The sequence below is a fragment of the Myotis yumanensis genome, unplaced genomic scaffold (assembly GCF_028538775.1).
Source record: "Myotis yumanensis isolate MYYU_CA2020_CCGP unplaced genomic scaffold, mMyoYum1.0.hap1 SCAF_9, whole genome shotgun sequence".
Lineage (NCBI taxonomy): Eukaryota > Metazoa > Chordata > Mammalia > Chiroptera > Vespertilionidae > Myotis > Myotis yumanensis.
This window is the reverse complement of record NW_027223760.1, coordinates 70000653-70012518: the sequence shown is the minus strand read 5'-3', so window position 1 is coordinate 70012518 and position 11866 is coordinate 70000653. Positions and strand designations below refer to the sequence as shown.

Sequence of the window (11866 nt, the reverse complement as noted above, 5' to 3'; positions counted from 1 at the left end):
GGCAAGAAATATTCAAAGTGATGAATACCAAGAACCTACAACCAAGACTACTTTATCCAGCAAAGCTATCATTCAGAATTGAAGGTCAGGTAAAGAGCTTCACAGATAAGAAAAAGCTAAAGTTCATCACCACCAAACCAGTATTATATGAAATGTTGAAAGGTATCCTTTAAGAAGAGGAAGAAGAAAAAGGTAAAGATACAAATTATGAACAACGAATACACATCTATCAACAAGTGAATCGAAAAATCAAGGGAATAAATAATCCGATGATCAGAATAAACTGGTGAATATAATAGAATCAGGGGCATAGAAAGGGAGTGGACTGACTATTCTTGGGGGGGGGGAAGGGGTGTGGGGGATGCGGGAAGAGACTGGACAATAATTGTGCATCTATGGATGAGGACAATGGGGGCGGGGGTGAGGGCGGAGGGTGGGGTGGGAACTGGGTGGAGGGGAGCTATGGGGGGAAAAAGAGGAACATCTGTAATAATCTGAACAATAAAGATTTAATTAAAAAAAAAGAATTGTGGTGAGGGGAACAATTAAAAAGTTCCTTAGCCAAGTAACATCCTACCCTTTGGTTTGAGGCGCTGTTTTGTTTTGATTGCTGAGGCACCGCAGGTACCATTGAGCAGAGCATCTCTGCCCCACGCAGGCGCAGGCAGCGCCTAATCCCACTTAAGTCCCTGGGATTCAGCAACAACTGCTCGCTCGCCCGAGGGGGAAAGGCGCACACCAAGCAGAGTCTTTTTTATATTTCTGTCTTACACACGCGTGCACTTTCAAAACGCAAGTTAGTTTGCTTTGCCTTTTCTAGCAGCCATATCTGCATTGTGGGACCCCTATTTATTTTCTTTTTGCCAATTAGACCCGAGCCCCGGACAGAGAGCATTTCTTTCTTCTTCTTTTTTTTTTTAAATTTAAATTAACATTATATTCAGAGGGTATTTCTTTCTGGCCAGTGACCACACCCTGGATGACTTTATAGAGGACTCTTTTTGCCCAACCATCCACTGTTGAATTCTATTCCGGTTTCTTTGTATTTATTTCTTGAAACAGCTAATCTCATCCTGCAGCTAAGGAAGAAAATCCTGGGAGAAGCGCAGAATCACAACTTTATGCTCTTATCATTATCCTGACTTTTTTAAAAAGCGAGTATCCTTTTGAAGGTTAATGAGCGCACTGCCAAGGCCGTGCTGCCATTCCCGTTCAATCCCCACTTAAACTTCCCGACCCGGCTGGTCTCTTCGCCCCCGGCCGGCCCGCGGCACCCGGGTCAAGGCGGCCGCCACCATCTCCCCCGGGGTCGGCAATAGCGGCAGGTGCCCGGGAAGCTTTCGTGGGAACGGAGTTAGCTTCAGGCTCAGGGCTGGGCAACCAGCTCGGACTCGGGGCTCCCGCCGAGCGCGCCCGGGGCGCAGGCGGAGTCGGTAGGGGGCCCAGCGCGCGCCCGAGACGCCTCCTGCCCCAAGATGGCCCCGGCGCGGGGGGCCGCGGGGGCGCCATCTTGGCCAGGGCCGAGCTGCGGCCGGCGCCCGGCGGACGCTGGCAGGGCTCCCAGACCTCAAGGTCACCGTGAGTGAGCGATCGGGCCAGGAGGAGCGGACCGGGCCGGGGTCCGGGCCCCGCGCAAAGGCTCGCCCCCAGGATGGTGCGGCGGAGAGCGCTCCGGCGCTGCCTGCAGCTGCTGGCGCCCTCGGAGGAGCCGGCGCGACGGAGCCGGGGGCGGAGGAACCCGAGCACCTGCCGCCACGGCCACTCCCGCGGCGCGGGGGCGCTGTGGCTCCGGGCGGAGGAGCCGCCGAGGCCGCGGAGCCGGCGCGCGCGTCCTGCGGTCCCCGGCGCCCGGTGAGCCCCTTCCCGCGCCCCCGGCCCCGCCCCCGCCCTCGCCCCCGGCCGCTGGGCGCCGCGCCCTCCGGGGTCTCGCGCGAGGTGGCCGCCTCCCGCGCGCGGCTCCCCGTCGCCCCCGCGCTGCTTTCGCGGCGTCTGCGGGCGCCCGGCCTGGGGCTGTGCGGACTCGCGGGCCGGGGGTGGGGTTCGCTCCCGAGCCCTGCCTCCTGGGGGCGATGGTGCGCCCGTGAGCGCCGGGCTGCGCTCGCGTCCCCGCACCTCGCGACTGGCGGCGCCCGCGTCCGCAGCCGCCCGGGCGGAGCGCCGCCTCGGTCCTTCTTCCTTCCCCGGGAGAGAAACCGCCTCTGGGGTTCGGTCCCCTCTTCTCCGCAGATCATAGGGTGCAGCCTCCACTGGCCGAATACTCGTGGGCGAGTCGTCTCGTGGTTGTACGTAAATGAATGGGTTTCTCGGAGCTACTTAATTCTGCCTCATCTGTAGTATTTACCTTCTAAAAATCCATTCCAACAGGTTTCTCCCCTTTTATCTTGAAAGTTAACCAAGGAATGGAAACGAAGAGAAAGAAGCCTGGAGCGGGGTGGGGCGGGGCGGTGGGAGCCGGCGCTGCCTGCGTCTTCTGTACTGTGGTTGCTTGTTGGTGACATTGGGCATGATGATGGCAGGCTTTTCAAGCAGGTATTCAGGTGGGGGTCCCTCTCCCACCCCTACCCCCAGCCCCCTGCACAGAGCTCGCCAGGGTTCTGGCACTTGAGATAAATACGCGTCCATAGGCTGCGGAGTCTGATGCATCACACCTTCGTTGAACCTGGAAAATACGTGTCAAGGGAATGAGAAAAGTTAAGCTTTTAAAACCCCATTTAGTTCTTGTACTTGCCTTTACTGCAGGTTCTGGATATGTTATCATAGCCCCCCCCCCCCCCCCCCCCCCCGCTCTGCTTTAGCTTAACGTCAAGTGTTCGCTCTTTGATAACTGATTCATTTATTGAGAAAGTTATTCCTGACATAATGGCTCTCTGAAAAGTAAGAATAATTTCTGTTCTTGTTAAAAATGGATATCTAGCAGTTCCGTTTTCGTTTTCAGTTGCATTGGTTTTGATTTCGCCTCAGACATCGACGGCTTTTAGAAAGAAGTTATGTAATCTTTAAAAAAGAAAAGATTACCTATACCCCACAGTAGTCTGATTTTGTTGCAAGGAAATATTAGGTCTATTAGAGAAACTATAGGGCAAGTGTACTTGTTTAAAATAAGAATTTAAGAGAGAGATTGACATCAGTTAAAACTGTTTTAAATTAAAATATAGTCACAGTTTTCAAAGATTTTATTTCATTACATTTGCAGGCATTCCTGCTGCAGGAATGTTGGTAAGTCTCCAAGAGACAAAAATATTTAGTGTATTTCTCATACCCTTATTTTCGCTGACAATTCCAAATTATATTTGGATATTGTATTGCCCAATTTAATTTTAAAACTGGTGCAGTTATGAATGTGTGAAGGCTATTTTAATATAAGCATTCCATCAAAGGGTTTTGGTTGTGCCTTATTTGACACAGTCATCCTGTTTGAAAAGGGTATTTTTGTTGCTTTTGGCATTTGTGAGTTTGGGAAACTGAGGGGGTTTTTAAGAACATTTTTTTCTGTGTTCGGAAAAGTACTATTTGCATTTAATTTTGTTGTTTCATTCTGCTTTTTCTTTGTGGTGGAAGAAAGCTGTGGATAATGGTGTGTTTTTCCCCCATTTCATTTCACTCTTTTTAGGTAAATTAGAATAGATGGCTGTAGCTGGAGGGCTGTGTTGGTCTGGGCATTTTCGATGGAAATGCATACAAGTAAAAAGTGTCTTCATTGGAGTATTGGGGAAGTGAACTTGCACTTCCACCTAGTTAATGGTTAACAAGCCTTAGTCCTGAAGGGAGATAAGGGTCTGTATAGACTTGGCATTAAAAGAATCACCAATGTGATTTCCAGCACGAGGTTTAAGTAATATACCATTCTAACTGCTGTAATACTAAAGCATCCATCTGTCTATAATTTATAGTGCTTTACATGACTTCTCTTTTTAATTTAATAACTATTGTGTATTGTAAGTATTTTATTAACAGTTTTTGTGACATTATATATGTACTCATATATCCTCAGGGAGTAGTTTTGTTATATCAGAGATATCGTCTTTTGCCAATTCAGTTGGTTAAGTGAGGTATTATAACTTTATAATTTACAAAGTTCTTTCATGTATGTTTAACTATATTTTTAGTTTGATTTTATAAACATACAATATGTGAGATTGTTAACCCCATTCCACAGATGAAGAAAACAGGAAACTGAGGGCCTGGGAGATTTCAGTATTTTATTCAAGGTCCCTTAGCACAGCAGCTCTGGCCTCTAGTGTAGCCAAGATAGCGTGGTATGGATCAGCAAGCCTTGGTCTGCATCACAGCCACAGATTGTGCCCCTGAACGGTTATAAATGGTCAGTACCATTGGTTATGGAGGCACAGTACCATTGGTTATGCTGGCATATAGATGGATGAGCATAAATTCAAAAGCATGATTGAAAAACAACTCAGTATTTACCCGCTACTTAGAATTATCCATCTTTTCCCTTGAAGGCAGCAATTTTTTGTTTATCTAATTTGAGGTCTTTCCCAGATTAAAGAACACTAACATATTATACAATAAATACCTTTAGACATCTTTTTGTGATCTCTTTTAGTGATAGGAATAAAGTTGTCAAAATAAAAAAACACCAAGCTTCGTCATTGGCCCTCCTTAAACTATGGACTTGTTTGTTTTGCTTACAAGACCCAATGCTGGGACAGCTAGACAACAGCAATAATTTGTTATGAAACCGGTTTTCTGAATTTTGAAAGTCCTTCCAACTCCAAAGATGTTTGTCCTTTTTTTAAGTTACTGTGATCATTTCTTTGGCTTGCTTAGAGAGTTCATGAAAACAAATACTATATATATTCAGAATATTGCGCAATTTTATAGTTGAGGTACTTAATGACAGCTTAAGGAATTTCTAGATTCAACGTCGTTTAAAAAAATTTTTTTTAAAACTGATTTCAGAGAGAGGAGGGGAGAAGGAGAGATAGATAGAAACGTCAGTGATGAGAGGGAATCATGTCCCCGACGGGATGGAGCCCACAACCCTGGCATGTGCACTGACCGGGAACCGAACCGTGACCTACTGGTTCATAGGTCGACGCTCAACCACTGAGCCACGCCGGCAGGGCTCAAAGTCATTTTTTTAAACTTGAGGCCAGCTTATCTGTTTATGAAATAAACTAAGTACAATACCTCACGTGAGGTGAAGTGTCGTTCATCTTTCCTTGCTGACCGTATACTCCCTTGGTTCTAAGTGTTTGTAAGTATACTTAAGATGAGAACATGGCTAATAAACAGTCCAGGCTCCATCACCAGCCAGAACTGGACCCCTGGAATGGTGTAACTGTGACCTGACTTCATCTGTGAAGGGGTCCCACAGAGTCATGGCACGTTCAAGTTGGAAAGGACCTTTGAGCGTATGTGCCAGTCCAAGCTCTTTAAACCTACAGATTTCCTGTTTCTACTTGTACAACAGTTTTTAACCTGTCATGATGTCACAAAACTGAAACATCAAAATTGGACTTTTCCACCATTTCACAGAGATGAGATACTTTAAAATTCTTGGATGAAATTTGATTCTTTTCTCATTCTTATGTGGTGTCTCAATTTTCCGGTATATGTAGATGAAACATCCAGTGTGTATAAATGTGTGTATGCTATTTGGAGCCCACCCCCTTTTTTTTTTAACTGGCTGCACATACTGAATATCATCACAATGAAGGATTTGACAAACTTTTAAAAACTTGTTTTATTTTAAATTTTATTTTTATTGTTGAAGTATTACAGATGTCCCCCCTTCCCCCATTGACACTCTCCTCCCCTCTTCCCCCCCTCCCCAAGCCTTCACCACACTATTGGAATTTGACAAACTTTTGATATTCTCAGCAACATTCTCTTGGTTAAGTATGATTATATAGAGCTGTATAATTTTTTTTTTTGCTAGCTGCTCAGATATCTTAAAATCATACTTTATAATATGCTCATCTCCAAGTTTGAATACACTGCCCACATTTTAATAATTCTGTTGAAGACGTAACTATGCATTTATATTGGTACCCTGAGGTCCAGGTTTTCCTGGGACTAAGGGGGTTCCCAGGATGCAGGACTCTTGGTGCTAAAACTGGGAATGTCCCGGGCGCACTAGATGTGTTGGTCCACCTACCTGAAGGTGTCACTTTGTGGGGCTAATTAATAAGTCTTCCCTTTTGGGAGGATAAAATGCCAGGTGGTTATATGCTGGATGAACGTAGACATCTTTTCAAGGCAGAGAAAATATCTTCAAGGCCCCATTAATTTTTTTCTGTTTATTTGACTGAAATATAGAACTAATTTTTTAAAATCCTCACCTGATGATATGTACATTGTTTCTAGGGAGGGGTGGGGGAGAGAAACATTAATGTGAGAAACATACATTGGTTTGCCTCCTATATGTGCCCCGACCAGGGATCGAACTGGCAACCTTTTGGTGTATGGGAGGACACTCCAACCAACAGAACCACACCGGCCAGGGCTAGAATTGATTTTTTACATGTTGTTGGTTCTTTTCTGTGTAACTAATTGAGAACAGTTTACAATGGAATAGAATACAACTTGTCCCCCCAAAAGTATACACACTTTGAATGATTATAAAGTCAGTGTTTATTAAATACAATTCATTTTCAAAATTTAAAAGAATCTACAGAAATGAATAATTCTTTTTTGTCAATGCCTGTTTTCAAACTGATGACCATTCTGGTCCAGGCACTGATGATAACGTGAAGTAATGGAATCACAAACATGAAGAATCATTTTGTTCAGTATTTTTGTGCCCTCAATTTGTTGACTGTTGCTGGTTTTGTACTGTAAACTTTATCTTTTATGTATCCCCATTAAAAGTCTGGTGGCACTTTAGGATAATTTTTCTTTGTTCACAGCTTAGTCTGGCTTCACCCATTATTTCAAATCAGTTAAACCTGAAAAGGAGTGGACATTAAGTAAGTTCTCAGCTGTTAAAGTGTATATACAATTTTTTGGGACCCCCTATAGTTATATCACCACCATCAATATGGCAATTTCTAGCTGGAAAGCTGGGAAGTGTCCTTTAGCTGGTGCATAGCTACCCTAAGTAAAACGGGGGTTCTGTGACTGAGGAGAAAAGGGAAACTAGATTTTATGGTAGGCATCTTCTAGTCTTTATGACAGTGTCGCCACTTTTACCACCATAGAGTTCAACTAAAAAAGTACTCCCCAAGATTTTTCAATTTTTATTTCTATAATTAGTAGAATTAGTGGGAATGTCCTTTGTTGAGTTTTGTCTCACTGCCCTTTGGTTACTTTTGCTTCTGTTATAATTCAGTTCCCAAGAGAGCTTTTCAAAAACAATTACTTTATCCCAATGAAAAGTAATGAGGAGTTTATAATGGCTCCTAGTTGTTATTTATTCATCCAATAAATATTTATTGAGTACTCATCATGTAGGCAATGTGAACCATCACTGATTGTGTTTCCTTTTTTCGCTTTGGCTTCCTGTGCACACAGAGTCGAATTTGTGACCCAGCTGGACTGTATACAAGTCTGTGACCTATCAAACTTTGTCCTTAGCAATGTAGTCTTCCCAGTCCAAGACCTGGGAAGCCATCTTTGGGTTATGCTGCCTCTGTAACTTGTAGTATGGGACAGGGAGGAAGAATAGGTGTTATGATTGGCGGGTACCAGGCTGGCATAAATTTGGGGTTACCAGAAAGTCCCTTTGGTCCTTCCTAAATGCCTGTCCTACCTTCGTGCCAATGACTAGTAACACTTCTTAACCTTGCCTAGGTAATCAGAATCACCCACAGAACTCTTAAAAACTACTTGGGAGCTCCCACCTGACATTTTGATTTATATCCTCAGGTGTAGCTTAAAAAACTCCACAGGTCCCCAATTTATAATGGTTCAGCTTATGATTTGTTTAACTTTGCAATGGTGCAAGAGCAATACACATTCAGTAGAAACTGTACTTCGAATTTTGAACTTGTCTCAGACTAGCAATATGCGGTAGGATGCTCTTTTTTGATGCTGGGCAGAAGCATAGCTCCCAGTCAGCCACCCAATCATGAGGGTAAACATCCGAGGCTCTACAGTGTACTGTGTTGTCAGCATTTTTGTTTGTTTAGTTCAGTGCCTCAACCATTCTTTTTTTTTTAAATATATTTTACTGATTTTTTACAGAGAGGGAGAGGAATAGAGAGTTAGAAACATCAATGAGAGAGAAACATCAATCAGCTGCCTCCTGCACACCTCCTACTGGGGATGTGCCCGCAACCCAGGTACATGTCCTTGACCGTACTCGAACCTGGGACCCTTCTGTCCGCAGGCCGACGCTCTATCCACTGAGCCAAACTGGTTAGGGCGCCTCAAACATTCTTTAGGGTCACTGTGCTTTCAGCTGTGTACATTAATGGTGAGTACTCAACCTACCATTCTGCTTTTCACTTTCAGTACAGTATTCAATAAGTTACATGAGATATTCAACACTGTATTATAAAATAGGCTTTGTGTTAGATGATTTTGCCCAGCTGTAGGGAAATGTGTCTGAGCACGTTTAAGGTAGCCCAGGTTAAGCTATGATGTTCGATTGGTGTATTAAATGTGTTTTCGACTTCTGATATTTTCAATTTACAATAGGCTGATTTGGATGTAATCCTAGTGTAAGTTGAGGAGCATCTGTAATTCTGATGTGCAGCCAGCATTGAGAATCACGGGTTTAAAGCTTTGCACCCAGCTGTCCTCTAGGGAGGAGTCCCGATTGGTCCTTATCAGGCATACTGGAGATCAGACCCTTCCTTGAAAATGTTTTGATGACTGAAAGGGAATTGGGAGAGCTTTGAGATTAGTCAAGTCACTTGAGTAGGAGATGTAAAACACTAATGCTAAGGAAACGTTTGGAGCAGCGGTCGCCAACCAGTGGTCCGTGAGGTCTGAACGGTTGGCGACTGCTGCTTTAGGGACATTTAGCTAGAACTGCCCTTGCTTGCTGATTTTGCCTGTTCCTGTTGTAGGAAATTTTTCCTTTGATGCAAAGAATCTTGGTAATGGGCTCAAGCTCTGGGGGCAGAGCTGGTTGTTGATGTGGCTGCTGTTAGTATCCTGAGTTTGCACCTTTTTGCTCTCTGTGGGGGCAGTAAGGGGAGAAGATTATTGTTTTCAGAACAGGACACTATCACAATTTATGAGGACCTGCTGGTGAATCCAGGGGAATTGGTGAGGCTGCAAGGACCTGTGGGGTTGTATAGGTTCCTGTGGGGAATTGTGGTTTCCTGTTTGTGTGGATTCCAGGAATACCAGGGCTTCTCTTACTCAAATATAAGAACAAAAAACACATTCCAGAGTTTATTCCATTTCGGTTTATTCATGCTATTGCCCTCCATGTAGAAATTTCAAAATGGAACATGTGTCCCACTAACCTTACTACACAGTGTTTAGAACATACTAGAACAGCGGCTTACAGTCATTGAGGCTGTGTGTGTGCCACACTCTGGGCTAACGATTATGTTCATTTTGTCCAATAACCCAGGAATAGGCACCAGACAAGGAAACCAAGACTTAAAAAGGATGACAAGGGTGCCAAGTTGAGAAGTATTTATTTTCAAATGTTTTAAATCCTTTGTGCTTCTTTTCTTGGTAGTGAGATTTCAATTATATCCATTTTTGATGTGCTTTTATGATTTACTACATCTTGGCATTCTCCCTCCCACTAGTTTTATTGAGAAATAATTGACATCACTGTATAAGTTTAAGACGTACAGCATGACGGTTTGATTTACAGGTATTGTGAAGTGATTACCACAATATGTTCAGCTAATATTTATCTTATGGATATATTGGCATTGGTGAGAACGGCACCAAGTGTCTGACTGGTGGGGTCCGACCAGAACTGGGTTTAGTAACGTTAGTACTTGAGTTCTGGCTAAAAAAAGAATTTAGAGCCAAGACTCAAACTATAGAACACTTATTTAGAAAATCACAGAGGTAGAAGTAGTAATTTGTAGAAGAAATGGGCTTAGGAAACAAGTTATAGAGGCAAAGGAAGGGCCCTTGGAGCTTAGAAGTGAGGAAGACCAAGGTGAGGCGCTTTGGAAGATGGGGAGAGGGAGGAGGAGGGAAAGGCATGGGTGTGCTCCCAGGAGGGAGCATGCTGGGTCCACACCTTCCGGGTTTAAGGGTTCTTAGGGGTGGTCCCAGGGGAAGATCTCAATAGAAAATTCAGCAGCTTTCCAGGTGTGTCCTTTCAGGGTCCTGATCTCCACTGATTAGTGCCAGGGCAGGGGGTCCGTAGTCAATGCACCTCGTCCTGAGGTCAGCCATGGCGTCACTTGTCTGTTTTTGCTGCTTTTCTGGGCCTGGAGCTGAAATACAACTGAGGCCTAGATGCTATCTCTAGGGAGGAAAAGTCAATGGGTTGAAACCGAATGACCAGCATATGACCAGCGATATGAAGTCAGGGGCTCCAAACCACATGACTAGTGATATGCTAGGGGAGGAAAGGCCACCCTGGGAATGAGGTCTCACACTACAATTGTCTGTTGCTGGACACCCAGGGCTTGTGACCTTTAGTATCTAGCCCCTGGTCCTTGCTTGGCTCATGGCTGTCTGCCTGCTAGATACAGTAAAAATAAAAACGTTCCCAGGCTGGTGTGGCTCAGTGGACTGGAGCATCATCCAGAAGGTTGCAGATTCGATCCCTGATTGGTGTGTATGGGAGGCAGCCTATCAATGTTTCTCTTTCTCTCCCCCTCCCTCTCTTTTCTCTCTCCTTCTCTCCCTCTCTTCCCCTCCCTCCCTCCCTTCTCCTCTAAAAACTTGCCCTCAGGTGAGCATTTAAAAAAAGTTTTAAAAAATAAAATAGAAAAAACTTTCTTAGATACTCTTAACAAATTTCCTAGTTATCTTACAGCAGTGTTAACTATAGTCATCATGTTTTTCATCATTACATCCCTAGTACTTATTTATCTTATAACTGGAAATTTGTACCTTTTATCCTCCAATTTCCCTCCCCCCTACTCCTTTTCTATGAGTTTGGGTTTTTTAAAAAGTTCCACATATAAATGAGATCATACAGTATTTGGCTTTCTCTGTCTGACTTACTTCATTTATCATAGTGCCTTCAGGTCCACTCATGTTGTCACAAATGATAGGATTTCTTCATTTTTTATGGCTGAATAAATATTTCATTATATGTACATGCCACAACTTCTTTATGCATTCATCCATCGATGGACACTTAGGTGGTTTCCATGTCTTGGCTGTTGTAAATAATGCTGCCATGAACATGGGGGTGTGCAGATATATTTTCAAATTAAAATGTGTTTTTTTAAAAAAATATATTTTATTGATTTTTTACAGAGAGGAAGGGAGAGGGATAGAGAGTTAGAAACATTGATGAGAGAGAAACATCAATCAGCTGCCTCCTGCACACCTCCTACTGGGTATGTGCCTGCAACCAAGCGTCCCGGAATCGAACCTGGGACGCTTGAGTCTGCAGGCCGATGCTCTATCCACTGAGCCAAACCGGTTAGGGCTAAAATGTGTTTTTTTTTTGCTTGTTTCTTTGTTTTTAATCCTCACCGAGGATATTTTTCCCATTGATCTTTAGAGAGTGGAAGGGAGGGAGGAGAGGCAGAGAGAGGGAGGGAGAGAGAGAGAGGGACATTGAGGCATCCATGTGAAACAGACACAGACTGGTTGCCTTCCACACGGACTGGGGATTGAACTTGTAACCTTGGTACATGCCCTTGGCCAAAATTACTACCATACCCAAGACCCTTTGGTCCAAGGGCTGAAGCTCTAATCACTGAGCAACATGTCAGGGCTCAAATTAGTGTTTTTATTTCCTTTGGATATAGTCCCAGAAGTAGAATTGCTGGATCATATGGTAGTTCTATTTTTA

At 44.1% G+C, this 11866-nt stretch overlaps 1 protein-coding gene across 2 annotated transcripts in view; it reads left to right on the top strand.

Moving 5' to 3' along the window:
* The first annotated feature begins 1575 nt into the window (after positions 1-1575).
* The window catches only part of NAPEPLD (N-acyl phosphatidylethanolamine phospholipase D), a 34509-nt gene continuing 24218 nt past the window's right edge, over positions 1576-11866 (top strand). Inside the window, exon 1 of one of the 2 annotated variants that reach the window (XM_070424590.1) lies at positions 1576-1851. In XM_070424590.1, coding sequence (XP_070280691.1) covers positions 1652-1851 — 200 coding nt within the window. In that variant the 5' untranslated portion in view covers positions 1576-1651. Of the gene's footprint in view, positions 1852-2199; positions 2283-11866 lie in introns of those variants that run through there. The other variant, XM_070424591.1, reaches the window with a different exon arrangement.